We start from the raw sequence: 25,117 nt of genomic DNA, 5'->3' as shown, positions 1-25,117 counted from the left end.
GACCCCCGGAGACGCGGACATACCCTCCGACCGCTGGTGACACCCGCTGGACTCCCCGCTGCTGCGGGCACTACCCAGGAGCGCTGCTGATACCCCAGCCCTGAATACAGACCCGGAGGAGGACGGTTCCCGGCCGGTGGGCCCGACGGAGCGGACGCGCAGCGGCCATCTTGCTGGACCCTCTCGAGGTCCCCGGCCGCCTCCTCTGCCGTACGACTGCCGGAGCCACTGCTGGGCGCCTACACACCGAGCGGGTGAGTCCTCACGCGGCCCGCTGCCTATCGCGGGACCCGCGCTCCCCACACTCTACCCCCGCGAGTTGCGGCCTAGTGGAGTTGGCGGCTAGTGACTCCCCGGCCTACCACGACACGGCGCCCTGGGCCGGACCCCTGGGAGACCCCCGCAACCTTACGGCACGGTGTCACCTGCCCTCTCTGCCTCCCCTCGCATTACATCCGGGGCCCTCTGCTCCCATTGGGATCCCGCTGCATACAATATCGGACTCTCCTTGCTTAAATACAACTGAGGCCGGGGGAAAGGAGATCTCCACTACTGAGTCACATTTAAAACATCTCCCCACCATTGCTGTTTCCCAGCCTGTTGCAAAGGTCCCTATCAACCACAGATATCCCCCGCTGCCCGGGATACCTTGCCCGGGTCCCTGCGGGCCCTCGGGACAAGCTAGGGGCCCGACCTGCATCATACATACCTGGCTGCCCATCGCACCCACTACGGTGCCTGCTCCTCAGGAGCCTGCGCCCACTTGACTGCCCCGGGCCCAGCGGATGACGACGGAGACAGCCACAGACCCACTTCACCGGTGCGAGGATCGCCCCTACCCTGCCAGTCCACTGCTGGGGTGACCTGCATGCTATTACCAATCCATTCCTCTCTCGCCGCTTGGTGAGCCACACAGAGCTTATGGCTCCCTAAGCATAACGACCACGAAGTGACGGGGGGTCCTGCCTTTATTGCATTATTCTACTACGTTGATACGAAGCACTGTATTTACAATGTCACAAAAGAATCGCAAGAACTCTCAGACGCCTAAACCTAGTATCCTGCGAGCTTAGGAGAAGGCTGGATCTTCCACCCGGAACTCGCCGTCAACGGAGCATTCCTTTGACCCCACTGACGTTCCCACCTCTAACAGTCCACTATCCACCCAGGACATAGTGGCTATCGTTACGAAAACGATCCAGTCAGAAATGAGATCGGTTTTGACCGAGTTCAGGTCCGAAATAGCCGAACTGGGGTCTCGCACGGATGCACTGGAGCGCAAAGTTGACGACGTCTGCCAATTTCAAACGGTGGTTGAACAGGAACTTCTGGATATTCGGGCAGATATGGAAGCGTACAAGGACCACTTAGAAGATATGGACAACCGCAATCGTCGGAACAATATCCGAGTCCGCAACATCCCTGAAAGTGTGTCCTCTAGTTCTCTCCCCGAGTATCTGGAGAACCTTTTCTTACAACTGACTCCAGATGTCCCCGAAGCTCTTCTCCAGCTAGATCGAGCCCACAGGGCCCTCCGACCCAGACCGCCCCTGACTCAACCGCCACGTGACGTAATTATTCGCTTCCACTACTACGCCACCAAAGAGCGAATCATGCTGGCGACCAGAGGGCTACCGGTGGTCTCTTATGCCGGCTCCCAGTTACAACTGTTCCAGGACTTGGCTCCCTCCACCCTCAAAAAGCGCAGGGATCTCGCTCACGTAACCAAGGTGCTACGAGCCCATTCCATTAAATACAAGTGGGGCTTCCCTTTCCAACTGCAGATTACGCAAAACGGGAAGACCTTTACAGTCAAGACCCCATCGCAAGGAGCTGATTTACTTAAAACTTTTGGCATTTTTGAAGACCTCCCTGAGGCGATTCGAGACCAGGCAACATCCCTAACATCAAGCCCAAGGGCCCCTGCCCCGGAATGGTCCTCCACCTGAACGTCCTCAGACACTACGTGACGTAACCGTTGTTACGTGTGATATATGCGGTTTCTGAGTACTTTAATATTTCGATTTACTATATGTTCACATTTGTTCTTCGGGTTCCCCGTGTGGCCTGGTAGCTGTGCCGCCATGGGCGATGCGGTCCGCTTGATTACACGTGAGAGTCAAGTAGCTCTTTACCCCTAAAGATTGTTTTTATGTTTGTCCATGATTAACATGAGGTTTGATTGTTGTTAACCATAATTTCCTGGTAAAACTGATGCATGTTTAGTGACCGCTCTCTTACATGCTCTTTTTCGTCCCCTCATTCTGTTTCTATCATTCACACTATTCTCTCCTCTCATTAATGCAATTCTGCTAGCCTCCTTTACTCCCCCTGTCACTTGGTCGCTTCCATTATACCCTCTCTCCCCTTATGCTTCCTTTCACCCTACTCTTTGCTCTATCACAAGTCCACGTCCCCCACCGAAGGATGCGCCAGGACGGCGTCTATCCTTTTTGTGTCAAACCCGGCCCTATTATAGGAAAGGGTTTTTCCCCTCTGTATCCTTATACAGACATCTTTTCCCACCTCCTCTCTCTCTTTCCATCCTTTTCTCCCCTCCAACCCCATGGTCGGTTTGGACCCGTCCTGCCCCTCACTTTGCGTCGCTCACATTTCATCCCACCATGACCTTGAAAATTATCTCGGTTAATGCCAACGGCCTTAACTCCCCCACTAAACGAGCCATGGCCATCCAATTTTTCAATAGACAAAAGTCAGATATAGTACTGATCCAAGAGACCCACTTTAAACCTCCGCACCCCTCCATGTCCTGCAAACAATTCCCACACGTCTATTATTCAAACATGCCTGCCAAACGCAGGGGAACCGCTATTATGATCCGCCGAGGCCTCCCTCTAATTGTTCATGATACTGTCTCAGATCCTCAGGGTCGCTACGTTATCCTATCATGCTCCTATAACCAAGCTCCTCTGATCCTGGCTTCCATTTATGCCCCTAATGCGCAGCAGGGTTTTCTTTTTACAGCCTTTTTTGACAGCCTTTCCCGCCTCCCTACGGGCATGACTATAATTGGTGGAGATTGCAATGTCACCTTGGACCCGCTCCACGACAGGTCTCGCCCCGGCCCTGCGACTTCTGCTCCCGCCAAACTGGCCAAGCGTCTACAAGCACATTTATCACTGTATAACTTATATGACGGATGGAGAACGTTGTACCCCTCAGCGAGAGGATTTACTCACTACTCCCCACCTCACGACCTCTATACTCGCATAGACTATGTGTTCGTCGACCGGGATACTACCCGCAAACTCCTTAGCGCCCAGACGATCCCCATCTCTTGGTCAGACCACTCAGCTGTTTTGCTTGAGATTTCATCTTCCTCACCCCCCACCACCCGCTACTGGCGCCTGAATGAATCTCTCCTACTTAAGAAATGCACTATTGCTGACATTACCACCGCACTAGCTAATTATTATGCTGACAATGCGACCCCAGACATTCCTCCCTCCCTGATATGGGAAGCACACAAGGCCACCATTCGTGGCTACCTTATAAGCCTCTCGGCCGCCCAAAAGAAAATCGAAGCACAACGGATCCAAGCCTTAGAATCAGAGCTTGCCGCCCTGACCCTCCTGCATCAACGCCGTCCCAGAAAGAAAACATATTCCAAACTCCTAGCAGTTAAGGGCCAGCTGTCCCAGATTCTTACCAAAAAGGCAGTTAAGGCGCTCTTGTGGGCGCGTCAGAGGTTCTATGAGAAGTCGGACAAGGCCGACACTTTGCTAGCCCAGAAACTCAGAGCGAAACGTACTCAAAACCGCATTGTTTCGCTACGCTGTACGGATGGTTCTACCACATTTGACCCGACACGAATGGCTTCCCAATTTCGGGATTACTATACATCACTGTACAACCTCCCTTCCACATCGGATATCGATCCCTGCCACGTCTCTAAGATTCAAGAATATTTATCCACTTGCAAACTCCCTAAACTTTCCGACGTAGACGTGTCGACACTTAATGCCCCCATTTCCGCAGAAGAAATCTCAGTGGCAATTCAACAACTACGTCGCACCGCAGCCCCTGGCCCCGATGGCTTTACAGCCTTGTATTATAAAAAATTTACAACCCCTTTACTCCCCATGCTTCAATCTCTGTTTAACTCAGTCCTGGACGGAGGTTCATTCGATTCAGCCACCACTAGGGCCAACCTCATCCTCATCCCAAAGTCAGATAGAGACCCGCTGGAGATGAAGAACTACCGACCTATTTCGCTCTTAAATGTCGACCTAAAGCTCTTTGCCAAAATTCTGGCAAACAGACTGGCTCCATTTTTACCCTCACTCATTCACCCCGACCAGGTCGGCTTTATCCCCTCTAGACAGGCCGCAGATAACACCAGGCGTCTCATCGACCTCATCCAGCTAGCACAAGATAAGTCTCTCCCGACTCTGGTCATGGCCCTCGACGCAGAAAAGGCCTTCGATAGGGTAGCCTGGCCATTCCTACAGCAGACGCTGCTCAATATGGGCCTACATGGCGCCTTCTATAAAGGCATTACATCGCTATATCAGAATCCCTCAGCCTCAATCTTAATTAATGGTCTCTCCTCTGATCCTCTGCCCATTCGCAACGGCACCCGACAGGGCTGTCCCCTTTCCCCCCTGCTTTTTGCCCTCATTATGGAACCATTGGCAGCTAAGATCAGGTCGAACCGTAACATATCCGGTATCATATCGGGAACCCAAAATAACAAAATTGCACTGTATGCCGATGACGTCATCCTCACCCTGACCGACCCGTCTGCCTCCCTCCCACATGTGATGGAGGAGATAGATACGTACAGTCGGTTGTCGAACTACAACATTAACTCGGACAAAACCGAAATTCTAGCCTTACATGTCGCAGATCCGGATCTTCGGCTTTTACAGGCTTCCTTCCCATGTACCTGGCAAGCTGATAAACTCAAATACCTGGGCATCTATTTAACTAAGTCCTACTCTGGTCTCTACGCCGCCAATTTCCCCAGATTATTATCCTCTATTAAACATGACATGACCAAGTGGAACAAATACATTCTGTCCTGGTTTGGACGAATGACGGCAGTCAAGATGACTCTATTACCCCGCCTGTTATATCTATGGCAAACTCTCCCCGTACACGTTCCCACCTCCATCCTCAAAAACCTCCAGGCGGACCTTAACAGATTCATTTGGGCCGGGCGGAAGCCCAGAGTAAGGATGCGAATCCTTCAAAAACACCGCTTAGAGGGGGGCCTGGGAGTTCCTGACCTCCTTAAATACTATAGAGCTGCCCACTTAACCACGTGTGTCCTTTGGCACGATAACCCTGGACACAGAGTCTGGACACACCTGGAAGCTACTACACTACAGAGGTATTCCCCTTATAGTCTGCTCTGGTGTCGCCCGAATAGTCGCCCCACCGCCTCCTCTCTGTTGCCCACAGTGCGCTTTACTCTTTCCATCTGGGATCTTTGCTCACGACTCTATCGACTACGCTCCTCCCATCCTCTGCTTACCCCTCTGTGGAACAATCCCGACTTTCCACCAGGGGAGAATCATCTGGCTTTTGAGTCATGGACCAGTCACAACGCACTCTTCCTTCTGGACATCGCCCCGCTACACACGTTCCCCACATATGCTGATCTGCAATCCCGCTTCTCCCTCCCGCGCTCAACCTTTTATCAATTCTTACAGATACGCCACTTTTTTAACTCTATCCCCAGATCGCCACCCATGGGAGGTAAGTCGAGCTTTGAATCCCTGTGTCGCACTTGTCGATCAACTAAGGGCTTGCTCTCAGCCATATACCAAATTTTGCTGGCTCACAATTCGCCCCCGAAAGAACCCCATGAAGCGGCTTGGGAGCGGGAGGTAGGTGAGGACCTGACGACAGATGAGTGGTCTGAGATCAGGCAAGAAATCTCCACGAGCTCCATTTCAGTCCGAATTAAGGAAAACGCCTATAAATTATATTATCGTTGGTACCTGGTGCCATCGCGTCTCCATTCAATCTACCCTTCCTCCTCAGATAGATGTTGGCGTCAATGTGGCCAACGCGGAACCCTGCTGCACATTTGGTGGAACTGCCCGTTGATTAGGGGATACTGGACTAGGGTCCATAGACTTATCTTCAACGTCCTTGGCCTGACAGTCCCGAGGTCACCTTTCTATTCCCTGCTCTCTCGCCCAATCCCTCACACCCCTCGCCACCAACAGAAACTAACTAATGTGACAAGAACACTGGGATAGTGTTTGAGGGCAGGTATATTTGTCCCAGGTTCTTGTCTTACATGTTTTAGAAAATGTTAACTTCTAGGAAAAATGCTTTTTGTTTTGTCTGAACCTTTTCAGTTTGCTGTAAAAGCTGGGTAAAGGCTCTGAGAGAGAGATAAGGCGAGTTCTAGACATTGGGCCCAGTTCGGGTCTTTGGCCTCACAGAGGGCTAATCAGGGTTTCAGCTGTCTAAGAGTGTTATAGTGCTTCTAACCTGATTAGTATGGGCAGACTGCCTGGGAAGGCTGCAGGATCTGTGTGTGAGAGACACGCTTTCTGATGCAAGTAAGCTATACAGTATGTACTGAAGAACTCTGTGTTTTGTTTAGTGACAGTTAGGAATATCTTATGTTTAGTTAGTGCCGGACAGGCAAGGTATTTTTATTTTGGGGTTTGTTTTATTTTCTGTTTCAATAAAACTGGCCGGGGTCAGTTGTACCAGAAACTGGACTTGTGTTGTTCCTCAGCTGCTGCGTGCGGCCATATTCCCCAGGAAAAGGCGCCTTGCACCCCTACAGTGTTACACTAAGCATATTCTAAATACGGCCAAATGCCAAATTGCGGCCAACTGGAAATCCATGTCACCCCCCACAATCCCTGCCACCATAAATGCTATCTGGCAAACCTATAGACTAGAACGTATCACTGCAGTTCTCCACGACACCCCAGACAACTTTACCGTCACGTGGTCACCCTGGACGACATTCATTGGTGCTGAACCCCCGTTGGCTACCATATAACATATAACACATAACATATAACATATAACACATAAGATAATATAAGTCATCATGATACCCAATTCAGCCACCTGACGCATTGCCCAGGCGGCTGGGTCCGGCCGACCATCCCCCCCCCTCCCTAACTTTCTCCCCCTCCCCTTCTCTTCACCCCCTTTTCTATCATTACGTTTCCTTCTTGTTCTTCTTTTATAAGCTATATTGTTTCACTAAGAGATATTCCTTCACCCTTGACTACGGTACACAACCGATGCGCAACGCCACCTACTGGTGGTTCTCCGTACATAGGCATACATATTTGTTTGACCTACCGCACACCAGCTGTCATACCTAAGTTGATATTTTGCTACTGTCTTTTAACTATTGACTACGTTATGTGCCATTATGTGATACCTGTACTTCATACTTTACGAATATCTTGTTAAAAGTTAAAACTCAATAAAAACTTTTTCTCAAAAAAAAAAAATATAGTATTGATGTGAATTGTTCCCAAGATGGCCAACTAAAGGGTGTAAATGCACCTGTTTTGGGGGTACAATACAACATGACTTATGGGTACTCAAACCCTGGTGCAATTGCGGACAGATTCATGGATCATGGCTAAGACAGAGCTAATTGTGCATTTCAGTATACTAAAAACTCGACTTAAATAAAATAAAGCAATATTCCTCCTCTGTTTGGAAAGGGGAAGGCTGCTGCTATATTTATTAGTGTGGATTTTAAAATAATAAAAAATAACTTGTTCCACTAGTATTTCATGGGCTCCAAACAACTTGGGCACTTAGGAGTCTATTTACTAAGCCTTGGACGGAGATAAAGTACCAACCAATCGGCTCCTAACTGTCATTTTTCAAACGCAGCCTGTGACATGGCAGTTAGGAGCTGATCGGCTGGTACTTTATCTCCGTCCACTTTGTCTCCATCCAAGGCTTAGTAAATAGACCCCTATATATCTACACCTACCATCTACTTACTGCTGTGTGTATACATTATGTACTGTGTTTCTGCAAATGTTCGTACTGATGTGAAGTCCACTTCCTGTCGTATTTCTGGTGCATCTGCACCTGTGAGTAGAATGGGGAAGGGCTCAAATTGTAATGTTGGTACCACATTTGTGCCGGGTGTGGGTTATCAGATCTACACTAAAAAGGTCTACAGTCCATAGGTCTACCACTAATGGTAGACATGCTTTAGGTCGACAGGCTCAAAAGGTCAACAGGGTCAAAAGATAGACAGTAGGAATAGTCGACAGGCTCAAAAGGTCAACAGGGTCAAAAGATAGACAGTAGGAATAGTCGACAGGGTCAAAAGGTCGACAGGGTCAAAAGGTTGACACAAAAAAGGTAGACACCATTTATTTTTTTGGGGGGTGTTTTGTCACTTTTCTGCCACAAACAAGCCCCATTAGTGTACTGTGGACAATCGCACGGGGAAGGTGCCGAGCGGATTACTATTCCCAGTTGTAGTCCGCATGGATGGTGAACTATGAAAAAGTTGAAAAAGAAAGAAAAAAAACTTGTGTCTATCACATGTGTGTCGACCATTGTCATGTCGACATTTTAACCCTGTCGACCGGTTGAACTGTCTGCCTTATTCATGACGACCTAATGGTTAGCTTTACTGCCTCACAGCACTGAGGTCATGGGTTTAATACCCACCTTGGCCATAACTGTGTGGAGTTTGTATATTCTCCCTGTGCTTGGATGGGATTCCTCCGGGTACTCCGGTTTCCTCCCACACTCCAAAAATATACTGGTAGGTTAATTGGCTCCCAACAATATTAACCGTAGCGTAAATGTGTCTGTGTGTACGTTTGGTAGGGAATATAGAGTGTAAGCTCCACTGGGGCAGGGACTGATGTGAATGGGCAAATATTCTCTGTAAAGCGCTGCGGAATATGTGTGCGCTATATAAATAACTGGTAATAATAATAATAATGCATGTCTACCATTAGTGGTAGACCTATTGACTGCAGACCTTTTTAGTGTAGATCTATAGTCCGAATACCATTTGTGCCCAACCCTGCATAGATCCCAAAATGACAATGACGTCCAGTGTGAGCCATACGTTTTATAACTTTCAGTGTTTTGGAGCTTGCTAAGTTGAAGATGTTCCGTGCAGAGTGGGGGATTCAGATTCCAGTTGGTAGTAATGTCAGTGGAAGTGTGATGGCTCATGTTCCTCTTTTGCTATTGCAGCTTTTTGACCCGCATCAGCAACATTTCAGTTATTGGCTGTGAAACTGGTGGACTGTGCCATTGGTGTTTGCTACGGATGGAGCTCTGAAAATACTCCATGACACTTTGTTATTTAATACAGTGGAAAGTAAAACTAAAATTGACCCGAGTGTATGATACTCTTTGATTAATCAAACATTTGCTTTAATACATCTTAGACCAATCAAAGTTAATTGTTAACTGGTTGCTATGCGTTACTACAGATTTGCATAATTGTTTGTAAATAATTCCCAGTACTTAAAATCAATAAATTAAAAGGTTTAAAAATATACGTCAGGTAGAGCACCGCTAATGTATTTATAGCAGTTAAAGCTCTTTGCATTGGATGTCAAGTAATCTAGGAAACATATGGTATGTAGATCAAGGCTTTATGGCTGGGTGAGAGTTCTTTACTGGGTGAGAGGTCATCCAAAGTTCTGTACATGATTAAAGTCCAAGACACAATCGATAATGAGAAACTGTGATTTAGGTATCTTGGTAAACTCTGGGTTTAAATTGCATTCGCTATTTGTTGAGAGACCTTACTTGCTAATTTCTAATGAAATCAAATTACAATAATGCAATAAAAAATATATATTCTGTCATAGGTCAGATGTGTACAACTTGATTGTCTGTAGCCCAAGTGGGATCCCAAAATCTACAGTATTTTGGGGTTTCATGAAAAAATAAAATAAAAAAATAAAAAGGTTGAGCAACTCTGTTGTTAGAGAAGATGAATTAGGAACAGTGGGACATATGTATTAACCTGGAGAAGGCATAAGGAAGTGATAAACCAGTGATATGTGCAAGGTGCTAAACACACCAGCCAATCAGCTCCAATATGTAAATTAACAGTTAGGATCTGATTGGCTGGTGCCTTTATCACCTTGCACATATCACTGGTTTATCACTTCCTTATGCCTTCTACAGATTAATACATCTGCCCCAGTGTTAGACAAGCAATGGCGTATTTATCATGGGTGCAGGGTGTACACTGCACACAGGCCTAGGAGGGCTCCGCAATGCACAACGTGCACCCAAAATTGAACAATGTGCCTCCCATGCGGTGCACCAACTCCCTATGTTTTTCCATCTTTCTTGTGATGTTTCAGACAGATGTGCCAGAGTCTTTGCTGTCTTCTACACATGCGCCATCTTACTGAATTTATCACCAGACAGATGGTACCATAGGAGAAGTGGGTGAGGTATGCAAGGATGACCACACTTAGGTCGACAGTGTCTAGGTTGACCACTATTGGTCGACAGTAAGTAGGTCGACATGGTTTCTAGGTCAACAGGGACTCTAGGTCGACATGACAGAAGGTCGACATGAGTTTTTGCACCTTTTTTGGTGTCATTTTCTCCGTACAGTGACCGGGATCCCCAATTAGTGCACCGCGTCCCCTCGCATGGTGAACAGTTTGGGCAAGGACAGGTTACCGTTCCCAATTGTAGTCCACATGGATCGTAAAGTATGAAAAACTCCAAAAAATGAAAAAAAAACTTTTGTCATGTCGACCTAGAGTCCCTGTCGACCTAGAAACCATGTTGACCTACTTACTGTTGACCAATAGTGGTTAACCTAGACAGTGTCGAACTAAATGTGGTCGACCTAGAGACCGAATACCAGGAGAAGTATAGGGAACTACATTGTGCAGAGGGCCCTCCATCGTGGAGGGCCCTCTGCACACCGGCCCTCCCAGTTCCTAATGGAAGGTTGACCAGAGGCTACATAACTATTACCATGCTTTCATAGAAATCTTTCTACGAGACACGAATATTTGGTAAGCTTTTATTTAAATATATTAAAACTAGTATGATGGCAAATAAACGAACAGCCAGCTATCAGTACTACCACTTGCTTAACACAAATCAAACTTCCAATTGAGATTAAATGGACCAGCTGCCCTAGTGACATCAGAAATGAGCAAACGACCTCCAACTGTCCTACCAGTGACACGTACTAAGTGCCCCAGGTAGGGTGGTGTCCCTTAAAGCTTACTGATTCCAATGGCAACTTCTCCATTTGTCCAAACCTTACCCAATGAGAGCTAAGCATTTGAGGAGACCTTCTAGGGGTATCTAATGAGCTGCAGTCTAACACTAACATAGACCTGAGTCTGCAAGTACTGCAGGCACATAGGGGCAGATTCGTTTAGCAATGAGCATTAACCAAAATGGCTAGAGGCATAGTTCCCATAAATTTGCTAATTCATTAACACAACCATGTGATCTTTAGTTTGAGGAAACCATCAAATAAACCCTACACTCATAACCGGTATAGGATCATGTTCCCACTTGTCATTTTGACCTATAAAATGACCACAGTAAGTTTAAGCTTTCCAATAGAAAAATTGGGACTGTCCTTGGAAAATGCGTCATGTGCCATGTGTTTGCCGGCGACTAACAGAGGTAAAACTTTATTAGGCTACCGCCTCTCTAGACATGCTTCTAGAGAACCTTGTGCCACCGGAACCAAGATTTGCTCAGACCAGTAAACATCAAATGTTTACAATAGAGAATTGTTTTCAGACAACAAGCGATTGATTTTTCCATGTAGTCCACGTTACTGTTCTGGGGCCAAGTAATGACTGCACGAAATCTGACTGACACACAATCATTCCTAATCAATAAAACAAAGAGGAAAATACAAACTTGCCTTTTTTAATATTGATCATGTATGTTTCCATGTCTTCAAAAGTCAAACATTTTTTGTTTATGTTGTGTCCCCTTTAAGTGCAAATAAGTTCAAGCTTTGAAATGATGTACAATACACATATATACAATGCAATGAATTAATGACACAACAGTACAAATATATTAAAATACCCAAAGAGCAGTGCTAGGAAAAGATGTATTGCCAAGAACACCTGCTAAGGAACATATGTGACAAAATCCAAATGTTTATCAAGAGTCCATTCTTATAGCTGGAAAACTGGCAGGAGAGCGTTGTTTCCTTAAATAATACACCAGAGAACCCTGATCTACTTCCAGTTGTACTGCGGTTTTCAAACGTGAAACCTGCTGTTTCTGCTGATCCGTGCTGCTAAATACTTTGCATCAGGACATACAAATACTGTATATAATACGTATATTTATGCATTCTATCCAACATACCAAAAGAGAAGCTGGATGATAATAATAATTAATACATATAATCAAAATGCTTTTTTTCTAGACAGTAAAGTTCAGTTGTTTGTACGTTTACATAATGCAATACAAATATATTTTGATAATAGTTCTATTTTAAGGTTGTATCATACTTGCCTATTATATTCTTTCACCTTCTGGAGAGTTCCCAGTAGGGAGATGCAAGTGGCTTATTAGGGCAATGCGGCTTGCCAGTGCGAGTGGCATCATAATGGAACCGCCCCATGTTACAATGCTTCCAGTCATGACATTGCAAAAAGAGGGTTTCGGCCAGGGCCATCGAAACATTGGGTGGGCCTGGGTATTTGACTCTCAGAGGGGGCATGGCTACATCCCATAGTTTTGTAAGTCACCATGGCTCTGAAGGGAGAGGAGGGTCAGAGCTAAGCTCTGCACTCCCAGAACCCTACATAGGTCCAGGTACTTTGTACCCAGCCCCCATCTTGGCAGCCATGGGCTCGACTGTGATGCCCCAATTTGCTGAGAATTTCTTCATCACTCATCCCACCCATTTGACTAGTAAGTCGGTGGGACTCCACATAAATGCCTAATAAGCTCATGGATGCTCCTGGAAAGTAGTATGGGATGTACGTGGGATTTTACTAAGATTTTGTTATCAACAAGATGTGTAATTAACTTCAAGAAATGTATTATTAAAGCTGCTTAGGTGTGAGGTTAAGAGATGAGTGTTGAAGTTGTTGCCCTGGACAGCAGAACTGACTCTCGTCACGTTGCTAGTGTTAATGTATTGTGTGTAATAATGTATGTCAGGATAAGATCCTTTGCTTACACCTTCTTTTATATGTTTCTCTTGAAGTACTCCAGAGGAGAAGGAAAAATGGCTCATGCTTTTCCAAAGGTAGGTGACTTGTTTCTCTTCTGTGCCTCCCTTTTATTGTAAGGCAAAATAGTTCCATTCCTCCTTCTTTTAAAGGAACCATTGTATAAGGAAGACATTGTGATTTTTATAAAAACACAACTTTTATTTTGCAATGTAATTGAAATCTGAGGTTACAGAAAAAGAACTGGTTTGGGCTTATTTGTCTTAACCACATTTAGAACATTATGAACATTCCAAAGTTAGATACATTTCATTTCTCTGACGTCCTAGTGGATGCTGGGGACTCCGTAAGGACCATGGGGAATAGCGGCTCCGCAGGAGACTGGGCACAAAAGTAAAGCTTTAGAACTACCTGGTGTGCACTGGCTCCTCCCCCTATGACCCTCCTCCAAGCCTCAGTTAGATTTTTGTGCCCGAACGAGAAGGGTGCACACTAGGTGGCTCTCCTGAGCTGCTTAGTGAAAAGTTTAGTTTTAGGTTTTTTATGTTCAGTGAGACCTGCTGGCAACAGGCTCACTGCATCGAGGGACTAAGGGGAGAAGAAGCGAACTCACCTGCGTGCAGAGTGGATTGGGCTTCTTAGGCTACTGGACATTAGCTCCAGAGGGACCGATCACAGGCCCAGCCATGTATAGGTCCCAGAGCCGCGCCGCCGGCCCCCTTACAGAGCCAGAAGACAGAAGAGGTCCGGAAAATCGGCGGCAGAAGACGTCCTGTCTTCAACAAGGTAGCGCACAGCACTGCAGCTGTGCGCCATTGCTCTCAGCACACTTCACACTCCGGTCACTGAGGGTGCAGGGCGCTGGGGGGGGGCGCCCTGAGACGCAATAAAAACACCTTGGATGGCAAAAAATGCATCACATATAGCTCCTGGGCTATATGGATGAATTTAACCCCTGCCAGAATACACAGAAAAACGGGAGATAAGGCCGCCGAGAAGGGGGCGGAGCCTATCTCCTCAGCACACTGGCGCCATTTTCCCTCACAGCTCCGTTGGAGGGAAGCTCCCTGGCTCTCCCCTGCAGTCACTACACTACAGAAAGGGTTAAAAAAGAGAGGGGGGCACTAATTACGCGCAGTATTAAAAATACAGCAGCTATAAGGGGAAAAACACTTATATAAGGTTATCCCTGTATATATATAGCGCTCTGGTGTGTGCTGGCAAACTCTCCCTCTGTCTCCCCAAAGGGCTAGTGGGGTCCTGTCCTCTATCAGAGCATTCCCTGTGTGTGTGCTGTGTGTCGGTACGTTTGTGTCGACATGTATGAGGAGAAAAATGATGTGGAGACGGAGCAGATTGCCTGTAATAGTGATGTCACCCCCTAGGGGGTCGACACCTGAGTGGATGAACTGTTGGAAGGAATTACGTGACAGTGTCAGCTCTGTATAAAAGACAGTGGTTGACATGAGACAGCCGGCTACTCAGCTTGTGCCTGTCCAGACGTCTCATAGGCCGTCAGGGGCTCTAAAGCGCCCGTTACCTCAGATGCAAATATAGACGCCGACACGGATACTGACTCCAGTGTCGACGGTGAAGAGACAAATGTGACTTCCAGTAGGGCCACACGTTACATGATTGAGGCAATGAAAAATGTTTTACACATTTCTGATAATACGAGTACCACCAAAAAGGGGTATTATGTTCGGTGAGGAAAAACTACCTGTAGTTTTCCTGAATCTGAGAAATTAAATGAGGTGTGTGATGATGCGTGGGTTTCCCCCGATAACAACTGATAATTTCTAAAATGTTATTGGCATTATATCCTTTCCCGCCAGAGGTTAGGGTGCGTTGGGAAACACCCCCTACGGTGGATAAAGCGCTCACACGCTTGTAAGAACAAGGGCTCTACCCTCTCCTGAGATGGCCGCCCTTAAGGATCCTGCTGATAGAAAGCAGGAGGGTATCCTAAAATTTATTTACACACATACTGGTGTTATACTGCGACCAGCAATCGCCTCAGCCTGGATGTGCAGTGCTGGGTTGGCGTGGTCGGATTCCCTGACTGAAAATATTGATACCCTAGATAGGGACAGTATATTATTGCCTATAGAGCATTTAAAAGATGCATTTCTATATATGCGTGATGCACAGCGGAATATTTGCCGACTGGCATCAAGTCTAAGTGCATTGTCCATTTCTGCCAGTAGAGGGTTATGGACACGACAGTGGTCAGGTGATGCGGATTCCAAACGGCATTTGGAAGTATTGCCTTATTAAGGGGAGGAGTTATTTGGGGTCGGTCTTTCAGACCTGGTGGCCACGGCAACAGCTGGGAAATCCACGTTTGTACCCCAGGTCGCCTCTCAACATAAGAAGACGCCGTATTATCAGGCGCAGTCTTTTCGTGGGCAAGCGGGCAAAAGGTTCCTCATTTCTGCCCCGTGACAGAGGGAGAGGAAAAAGGCTGCAGAAATCAGCCAGTTCCCAGGAACAGAAGCCCTCTCCCGCCTCTGCCAAGCCCTCAGTATGACGCTGGGGCTTTACAAGCAGAATCAGGCACGGTGGGGGCCCGTCTCAATGAATTTCAGCGCGCAGTGGGCTCACTCGCAAGTAGACCCCTGGATCCTTCAGGTGATATCTCAGGGGTACAAATTGGAATTTGAGACGTCTCCCCCTCGCCGTTTCCTAAAGTCGGCTTTACCGATGTCTCCTTCTGACAGGGAGGCAGTTTTGGAAGCCATTCACAAGCTGTATTCCCAGCAGGTGATAATCAAGGTACCCCTCCTGCAACAGGGAACGGGGTATTATTCCACACTGTTGTGGTACCGAAGCCGGACGGCTCGGTGAGACCGATTCTAAATCTAAAATCTTGAACACTTACATACGGAGGTTCAAATTCAAGATTGAGTCACTCAGAGCAGTGATTGCGAACCTGGAAGAAGGGGACTACATGATGTCTCGGGACATCAAGGATGCTTACCTTCATGTCCCAATTTACCCTTCTCACCAAGGGTACCTCAGGTTTATGGTACAGAACTGTCACTATCAGTTTCAGACGCTGCCGTATGGATGGTCCACGGCACCCCGGGTCTTTACCAAGGTAATGGCCAAAATGATGATACTCCTTCGAAGGAAGGGAATTTTAGTTATCCCTTACTTGGACGATTCCCTGATAAGAGTAAGATCCAGGGAACAGTTGGAGGTCGGTGTAGCACTATCTCAGGTAGTGTTGCGGCAGCACGATTGGATTCTCAATATTCCAAAATCGCAGCTGATTCCGACGACTTGTCATCTGTTCCTAGGGATGATCCTGGACACAGTCCAGAAAAAGGTGTTTCTCCTGGAGGAGAAAGTCAGGGAGCTATCCGAGCTAGTCGGGAACCTCCTATAACCGAGCCAAGTCTCCGTACATCAATGAAAGGGTTCTGGGAAAAATGGTGGCTTCCTACGAAGCAATCCCATTCGGCAGATTCCACGCAAGAACTTTCCAGTGGGACCTGCTGGACAAATGGTCCGGGTTGCATCTTCAGATGCATCAGCGGATAACCCTGTCACCAAGCACAAGGGTGTCTCTCCTGTGGTGGTTGCAGAGTGCTCATCTTCTAGAGGGCCGCAGATTCGACATTCAGGACTGGGTCCTGGTGACCACGGATGCCAGCCTGCGAGGCTGGGGAGCAGTCACACAGGGAAGGAATTTCCAGAGCTTATGGTCAAGCCTGGAGACATCACTTCACATAAATATCCTGAAGCTAAGGGCCATTTACAATGCTCTAAGCTCAGCAAGACCTCTGCTTCAAGGTCACCCGGAGTTGATCCATTCGGACAACATCACGGCAGTCACCCACGTAAACAGACAGGGTGACACAAGAAGCAGGAGGGCAATGGCAGAAGCTGCAAGGATTCTTCGCTGGGCGGAAAATCATGTGATAGCACTGTCAGCAAGTGGGGACTTCACCCAGAAGTCTTCCACATGTTTATAAAACTCGACAAGTATTGCGCCGGGTCAAGGGACCCTCCGGCAATAGCTGTAGACGCTCTGGTAACACAGTGGGTGTACCAGTCAGTGTATGTGTTCCCTCCTCTGCCTCTCATACCCAAGGTACTGAGAATTATAAGATGGAGAGGAGTAAGCACTATATTCGGGATCCGGATTGGCCAAGAAGGACTTGGTAACCGGAACTTCAAGAGATGCTCACGGAGGATCCGTGGCCTCTACCTCTAAGAAGGGACCTGCTCCAGCAAGGACCCTGTCTGTTCCAAGACTTACCGCGACTGCGTTTGACGGCATGGCGGTTGAACGCCGGATCCTGAAGGAGAAAGGCATTCCGGATGAAGTCATTCCTATCCTGATCAAAGCCAGGAAAGATATAACCGCAAAACATTATCACCGCATTTGGCGAAAATATGTTGCGTGGTGCGAGGCCAGTAAGGCCCCGACGGAGGAATTTTCAACTACCTCGATTCCTACATTTCCTGCAAACAGGAGTGTCTATGGGCCTGAAATGGGGGTCCATTAAGGTTCAAATTTCGGCCCTGTCAATTTTCTTCCAAAAAGAACTAGCTTCAGTCCCTGAAGTTCAGACGTTTGTGAAAGGGGTACTGTATATACAGCCTCCTTTTGTGCCTCCAGTGGCACCTTGGGATCTAAATGTAGTTTTTGGGTTCCAAAAGTCACATTGGTTTGAACCACTTAAATATGTGGAGTTAAAATATCTCACATGGAAAGTGGTCATGCTGTTGGCCCTGGCCTGGGCCAGGTGCGTGTCAGAATTGGCGGCTTTATCCTGTAAAAGCCCTCATCTGATTTTTCATTCGGACAGGGCGGAATTGAGGACTTGTCCTCAGTTTCTCCCTAAGGTGGTTTTCAGCGTTTCACCTGAATCAACCTATTGTGGTGCCTGCGGCTACTAGGGACTTGGAGGACTCCAAGTTGCTAGACGTTGTCAGGGCCCTGGAAATATAGGTTTCCAGGACGGCTGGAGTCAGAAAATCTGACTCGTTGTTTATTCTGTATGCACCCAACAAGCTGGGTGCTCCTGCTTCTAAGCAGACTATTGCTCGTTGGATTTGTAGTACAATTCAGCTTGCACATTCTGTGGCAGGCCTGCCACAGACAAAATCTGTAAAAGCCCATTCCACAAGGAAGGTGGGCTCATCTTGGGCGGCTGCCCGAGGGGTCTCGGCTTTACAACTTTGCCGAGCAGCTACTTGGTCAGGAGCAAATACGTTTGTAAAATTCTACAAATTTGATACCCTGGCTGAGGAGGACCTGGAGTTCTCTCATTTGGTGCTGCAGAGTCATCCGCACTCTCCCACCCGTTTGGGAGCTTTGGTATAATCCCCATGGTCCTTACGGAGTCCCCAGCATCCACTAGGACGTCAGAGAAAATAAGAATTTACTTACCGATAATTCTATTTCTCGTAGTCCGTAGTGGATGCTGGGCGCCCATCCCAAGTGCGGATTGTCTGCAATACTGGTACATAGTTATTGTTAACAAAAAAATCGGATTATTGCTGTAGTGAGCCATCTTTTCTAGAGGCTCCTCTGTTATCATGCTGTTAACTGGGTTTAGATCACAAGTTATATGGTGTGATTGGTGTGGCTGGTATGAGTCTTACCCGGGATTCAAAATCCTTCCTTATTGTGTACGCTCGTCCGGGCACAGTATCCTAACTGAGGCTTGGAGGAGGGTCATAGGGGGAGGAGCCAGTGCACACCAGGTAGTTCTAAAGCTTTACTTTTGTGCCCAGTCTCCTGCGGAGCCGCTATTCCCCATGGTCTTTACGGAGTCCCCAGCATCCACTACGGACTACGAGAAATAGAATTATCGGTAAGTAAATTCTTATTTTTACTGCCTTTTAATGGTAGGGAGAGTTCATAACTTTACATAATGGATAAGATATGTCTCCCTAAGAACTAATCCATCCTATGTGGCCATAATGTGAAAAAAAAATTTTTTGAACCACAGCTGCGCAATGAGGCTGACCAACAGTAAGTGAGATTTCCTTCCATCCCCCAGCCAATCCCAAATGGTTTCCTGCTCTGGTTGCTTTTGATTGGCTGACGCCTAAGGGGAGTCCCTGGAGGACAAATCATCATTATTTGGTGTCAGTTCTTCATAATAAGTGGGTTGGTTATTTATTATGGGGATTTTTCCAGTATTGTCTTCCTTGTTTATATCAGTGGTGTGTGGTGGTATACACTGCTGCACCTGTGTATAATGCCCACATGTATATACTGCTGCACCTGTGTATAATGCTCACATGTATATACTGCTGCACCTGTGTATAATCAATGCCCACATGTATATACTGCTGCACCTGTGTATAATGCCCACATGTATATACTGCTGCACCTGTGTATAATGCCCGCATGTATATACTGCTGCACCTGTGTATAATGCCCACATGTATACACTGCTGCACTGGTGTATAATGTCTACATGTGTATATACTGCTGCACCTGTGTATAGTGCCCACTAGTATACACTGCTGCACCTGTTTATAATGCCCACATGAACCCTTTGGCTCATAAATTGTTTGCAAGAAAAAAAGGCATTTGTTTCCCCCAGCACCCTGAATGATAACCGTAACCAGATATAAATTCCACATAATAATAGAATTCAGAGATCTTCGTTACACATATTTGCACAAATGTGTGAATAAGCCCCAAAGCCACATCAAGACGTCTCTGTATATTTGGGGTCCCTAGCGCTATATCTAGGTGCAGGGTGTGGCACCCCAAAACACCAGCATAAGCCAGAAAGCCCAGCGTAGCATACCAGTGAAAAAACTATAGTGTTAATAAATTAGTATTTAGGAAGTATACTAATAATGTGTAAACACACCCGTAACCAAATGGGTCAATGTCCGTGATCATAATGACATATAATCCAATTCCATTAGACCGAAAAAAGATTTCCAAAACACACATTTCTAATGGAGAGACCTTTATCCACAGTAGACAAATGATATTCTTAATAAAGAACTAAACTAGATTTACAGATCTCAAAGGCCTGTGATTGGCCATAGAGTAAAATAATATTATTACAGAGCCCTAACAGTTTATAATAAAGAGAAAACAGGAAAAGAGGGGGGGGGGAGGGGGAAGAGAAGAGATAGGAAGGAGGACACGACTAATGCACAGAAGATCGAAAGATCTATCTCTATGGTCTCATTAAGTCCTTCAGGGGCAAGAGTCTTCAATTTGTGTATCCAGTAGTTCTCTCTTATACACAGTTTCCTGTGTCTATCCCCCCCCCCCCCTCTTTTGGTAGGATTAATGTGTTCTAGGCCTATCACTCTAACGTCCTTTACATTCTTGTCATGATGTTCTAAGAAATGTCTGGAAACACTGTGGAACAGAAAACCATTTTCAATGTTCCGCTTGTGTTCCAGAAATCCTATCCTCAATTTTCGCGTTGTCCTCCCGACGTAGATAAGACCACAAGTGCAGATCAGAATATAGATAAGATACGTACTATTACAGTTAATAAATTATTTTATAATAAATTCTTCATGTGTAGATGACTCAAAAGTATGTACCTTGTTTTTAATAAAGGAACAGGTGGTGCATTTCTTCTGTCCACATCTATAGCAACCCATGGGTTTTGATGGGAGCCACTGCACCTGTGTATAGTGCCCACATGTATACACTGCTGCACCTGTTTATAATGCCCACATGAACCCTTTGGCTCATAAATTGTTTGTAAATCTGGCTATGGTACTAGCCAGTGCCTCTTCAGCCATTTACCTCACTGCACGTCCCTGGTTTATATTACATTGAATCAACAAATAAATACGTTTTTTTTATTGTAACAAAGTAGTGAGCTAGAAGAAAACTTTTTAATTAAAGTTTATCTTAAAATCAAGTATGTGATATTTTTTTGTTTTTCTCTGTTTTGGTATAATGAACAGTGGTATTAGGAACCCTTTATATTTAGGCCACTGGGGACGAAATGTTATTACTCCAAGGGGGAGATGTACTAAGCAGTGAAATGAGTGAAGTGAGCCAGTAGAGAAGTTGCCCATGGCAACCAATCAGCTGCTCTGTATAATTTTATTCTATGTAAATTATAAATGTTACTTAGATTCTGGTCAGTCCAGAAAAAAACAGGACTGTACCTAGAAAATAGGGACATTTGGCCATTTTGCATTTCATTTAACAAATAGCATTGCACTGTGTTTTCTAGCTTATAGTAAGCATTGTTCAATTCCTTTATACCCTGGATAAATCATTTGTGAGAAACCAATACTGTGCGTCAGGCAGATGATGAATGGTTTATGTGGATAATCACATTGGCCAGGCAGCTAGTGTTAGATTCCTGTGGTCTTTTTGGATACATTTTAGATCTGGGGAATTTGTGGCGCTTGGACTGAAAAGCTGAAGTCCACATTTTTATTGTTGTGTCAATATGAAAAGTATCAATTTTACTAACTTCTGGCAAATCAAAAGTGAAAGTTTTTTTTTTCTCTCCAAATCTGTTTTATTTTTAACATAGGTAGAGACTTTTTTTATGTGTACTTTCCCGAATTGCAGGTGCCAATAAACCTATTTTCCACTAACCAAATGAACAGCCGTAAGCCTATGTGTACATATGTGGGCGACCAGTTATCAAGGTTAATTCTATGATCCCTAATTACTGCAGTTGACCAATGACTGTACACACATTGTAGCAGATTATAGTCATCGTCCAACCGTATTTTCCACCAGTCACAATTTGACTTTTGATTGAGCCCCATTAGATGTTTGTTAGTTTTGCTGTTCATTTTGACGAATATAGGGAAACTGTACCTGCATCCAACACATACCCAAAAGTGGCGGTACTTATCTATTCTGGGTCTCATTAACTTATCACAAAGTATATTTTAAAATGCAGTGACCCACAATAATTTAAATTAAGCATAGTCATCTACCACTGATGGATTCAAACCATCCGATGAGATCAGCAGTTGGTGGCAGAGATTCAGTGGCAGAAGTTCCAGCATCCATGCTTTGCGCATCAACGGCTGCTGCCATCTGCACATATGCTGTGCCTATTCATCGGTGGCAAAACCATTGTTGGTTTTGTCCAGACAATGTGAAACCATCGACCATTGATTGTTTTCATGGTTGAAGGCTATCCCTAATTAATAAAAAACATTATGTTAGAGAAGTCTGTGCATCTGAGGAAGTATACAGATTTCTAATTTGGTCTCTGTTAGTATAAAGATTTGAGCTGTTCTATAAAAATTATAAGTGTATAGGGGATTCTTTAACGTTATGTTGGACAATTTGAGGGGGGCTGTATTAGGTTTGTACTGTGAGAGTGCAAATTTTTGTGCGATTTTGCTGGCGCTTTTAAAGCGGCAATATTTTTAAAGGACAAAACCAGGTTGATTTTGCCTTTAAGAGAATCAGAGAAAGAAACTGAAACTTGTTCCTTATTACATTCCTCCTTTTGAGGGGTCCAGAAAGCTGTAACCTGGAGGAAATAGATGACCTAATAGTACTTAGACCGTACACTGCACAAGAACATCTTTGAACATTTATGGTTACCTTTATATATTTTCTTTTTCTCTTTTACTATTAGATACATCAAAGAGGAGAAGGAAAGTGACCACCCAAAAATAATCCCACTGAAGATTATTACAAAGGATATTGGGAACTGTGCCTATGTAAGTGTTTTGGTGAACAAATGATATTGCACTTAGTGATTTTGACACCCTTAACCCTGGTTAGGATAATATTTCTCCTAATCTCATCACGCTACAGGCATTTTCTCAATGTATTACCTTATTTCTCTAAGGAAGAGTGCCGAGTATTACCTAATTTACAGAGGTCACACCGCTCTAATGCGAAACACATATATTTTATACATGCATAATTTAATTACATAGGCAACAAAATGGGATCCTTTCATGGAAACTATTACTGGCAAAAAGTTTTTCATGAAAAGGGGCATAGCTTCAGGTCCTTTGGCCCCAGTTCTTAATCTCAGCCGGGGTTCCCGTAACCAACCTGCAGCCCCTTCCTCTGCCCAGTTTATAATGCATCCCTTGACTGTAATATATATTAGAGAGTGCTTTGCACTGTAATCCCTCCATTACTTCACAAAACCACAAATGCAATTAGTCCTGCACTCCATGAGGCCGATTCAGTTATGGGTGAACATCATTGTGACGTTCGGTTGGTTACGTATATGCCCATTACAGTACCTAGAAATCGCTAGTTTCCCTTTAAAAACAAGTGATGTTGATGTTCCGGGATGGCACATCACAGTCAATGCATCTAACTGAATCACCCACTGTGTGTTCTAAGAAAGGAACATGTTGATTATGTCTCTTCATCCATGTTAATTTCAATGGCAGCTACACAGGTATTGATTTAACTAGAGTACGTAGATACGTCAGTATAACAAAGTGGTGTCACCTACTATTACGCAGAGATCTCTTCCTCATAGAGTCCATCCGATTAATACATAGATATTCCGACGATATTGCAGAGACCCCTTTTAGTACATAGCTTCCAACTGTCGCTAACTTACAGGACCAGTACCAGGCTTTAATGGTATATCCCTGGGAATATGTTTTCCTATTTTAACTGTCCGTTTGCACAAATCCACGTTTGTGCATGTTAGCTGCAATTGTTACTATGCATTTTTTATTTACTTGGCTATGTAAGTGGATATTTGTTGGGTAGGAGTGTTTCAGGTGCACAATGAATGTTATAGTGAAATTCAGTATCTTATCAAGCATGTGGTTGTTCTTTTGGGTGTCTACCTCTAAGTGTGTGATGAGTAAAAAGCAAACTGCAATAAATAAAATCCCTTTATAGCATTTTAGTTTAATTAGTGCATCATTTTGTCATGTTTTACAATGGCAAAACGAGTCAATGATGATGTTAACTCGCAAAAGGAGTAATTAAGACGTTAACTTGAATTGGATTGGTAATGCAATAACTAATCCTTTCTTTTAAAGCAACAATTAAACGATTAGATCAGTCCGAGGTCATGTCTACTAAAAGTTCTGCGTTTTACATTTACAGTACTTGCATAACTTGTACAATAATAACGTGGCCATTTGCTTTTAGAATAGACACGCTAGAACGCTGTTTGTGTTACACAAAGGGGCGATTGGAGCGATGCATATTATGTGCAGCCTGATTGTCGCATGAATTTCGATGACGGGGCCCAACATCACCCCAAATTACTTCAGTATCACGCATTTTGCCTTGCATATGTTTATAGGTGTGCAGGAAAATAAGAATTTACTTACCGATAATTCTATTTCTCGGAGTCCGTAGTGGATGCTGGGGTTCCTGAAAGGACCATGGGGAATAGCGGCTCCGCAGGAGACAGGGCACAAAAAGTAAAGCTTTAGGATCAGGTGGTGTGCACTGGCTCCTCCCCCTATGACCCTCCTCCAAGCCAGTTAGGTACTGTGCCCGGACGAGCGTACACAATAAGGGAGGAATTTTGAATCCCGGGTAAGACTCATACCAGCCACACCAATCACACCGTACAACTTGTGATCTAAACCCAGTTACAGTAAGATAACAGCGGAGCCTCTGAAAAGATGGCTCACAACAATAATAACCCGATTTTTGTAACTATGTACAAGTATTGCAGATAATCCGCACTTGGGATGGGCGCCCAGCATCCACTACGGACTCCGAGAAATAGAATTATCGGTAAGTAAATTCTTATTTTCTCTATCGTCCTAGTGGATGCTGGGGTTCCTGAAAGGACCATGGGGATTATACCAAAGCTCCCAAACGGGCGGGAGAGTGCGGATGACTCTGCAGCACCGAATGAGAGAACTCCAGGTCCTCTTTTGCCAGGATATCAAATTTGTAGAATTTTACAAACGTGTTCTCCCCTGACCACGTATCTGCTCGGCAGAGTTGTAATGCCGAGACCTCTCGGGCAGCCGCCCAAGATGAGCCCACCTTCCTTGTGGAATGGGCCTTAACCGATTTAGACTGTGGCAGG

General features: G+C 45.4%; 1 protein-coding gene across 2 annotated transcripts in view; it reads left to right on the top strand.

Annotated features, from left to right (window-relative positions):
• The window catches only part of ARHGAP20 (Rho GTPase activating protein 20), a 172,712-nt gene that overhangs the window by 92,611 nt on the left and 54,984 nt on the right, over nt 1–25,117 (top strand). For both annotated transcript variants that reach the window (XM_063951613.1, XM_063951614.1), the window contains exons 5-6: nt 13,181–13,222; nt 22,718–22,802. In XM_063951613.1, coding sequence (XP_063807683.1) covers nt 13,181–13,222; nt 22,718–22,802 — 127 coding nt within the window. The remainder of the gene's footprint in view (nt 1–13,180; nt 13,223–22,717; nt 22,803–25,117) is intronic.

This window comes from Pseudophryne corroboree, chromosome 2, assembly GCF_028390025.1.
Source record: "Pseudophryne corroboree isolate aPseCor3 chromosome 2, aPseCor3.hap2, whole genome shotgun sequence".
Lineage (NCBI taxonomy): Eukaryota > Metazoa > Chordata > Amphibia > Anura > Myobatrachidae > Pseudophryne > Pseudophryne corroboree.
Note: the sequence above shows the minus strand (reverse complement) of the source record. Positions and strands in the feature narration are given on the sequence as shown.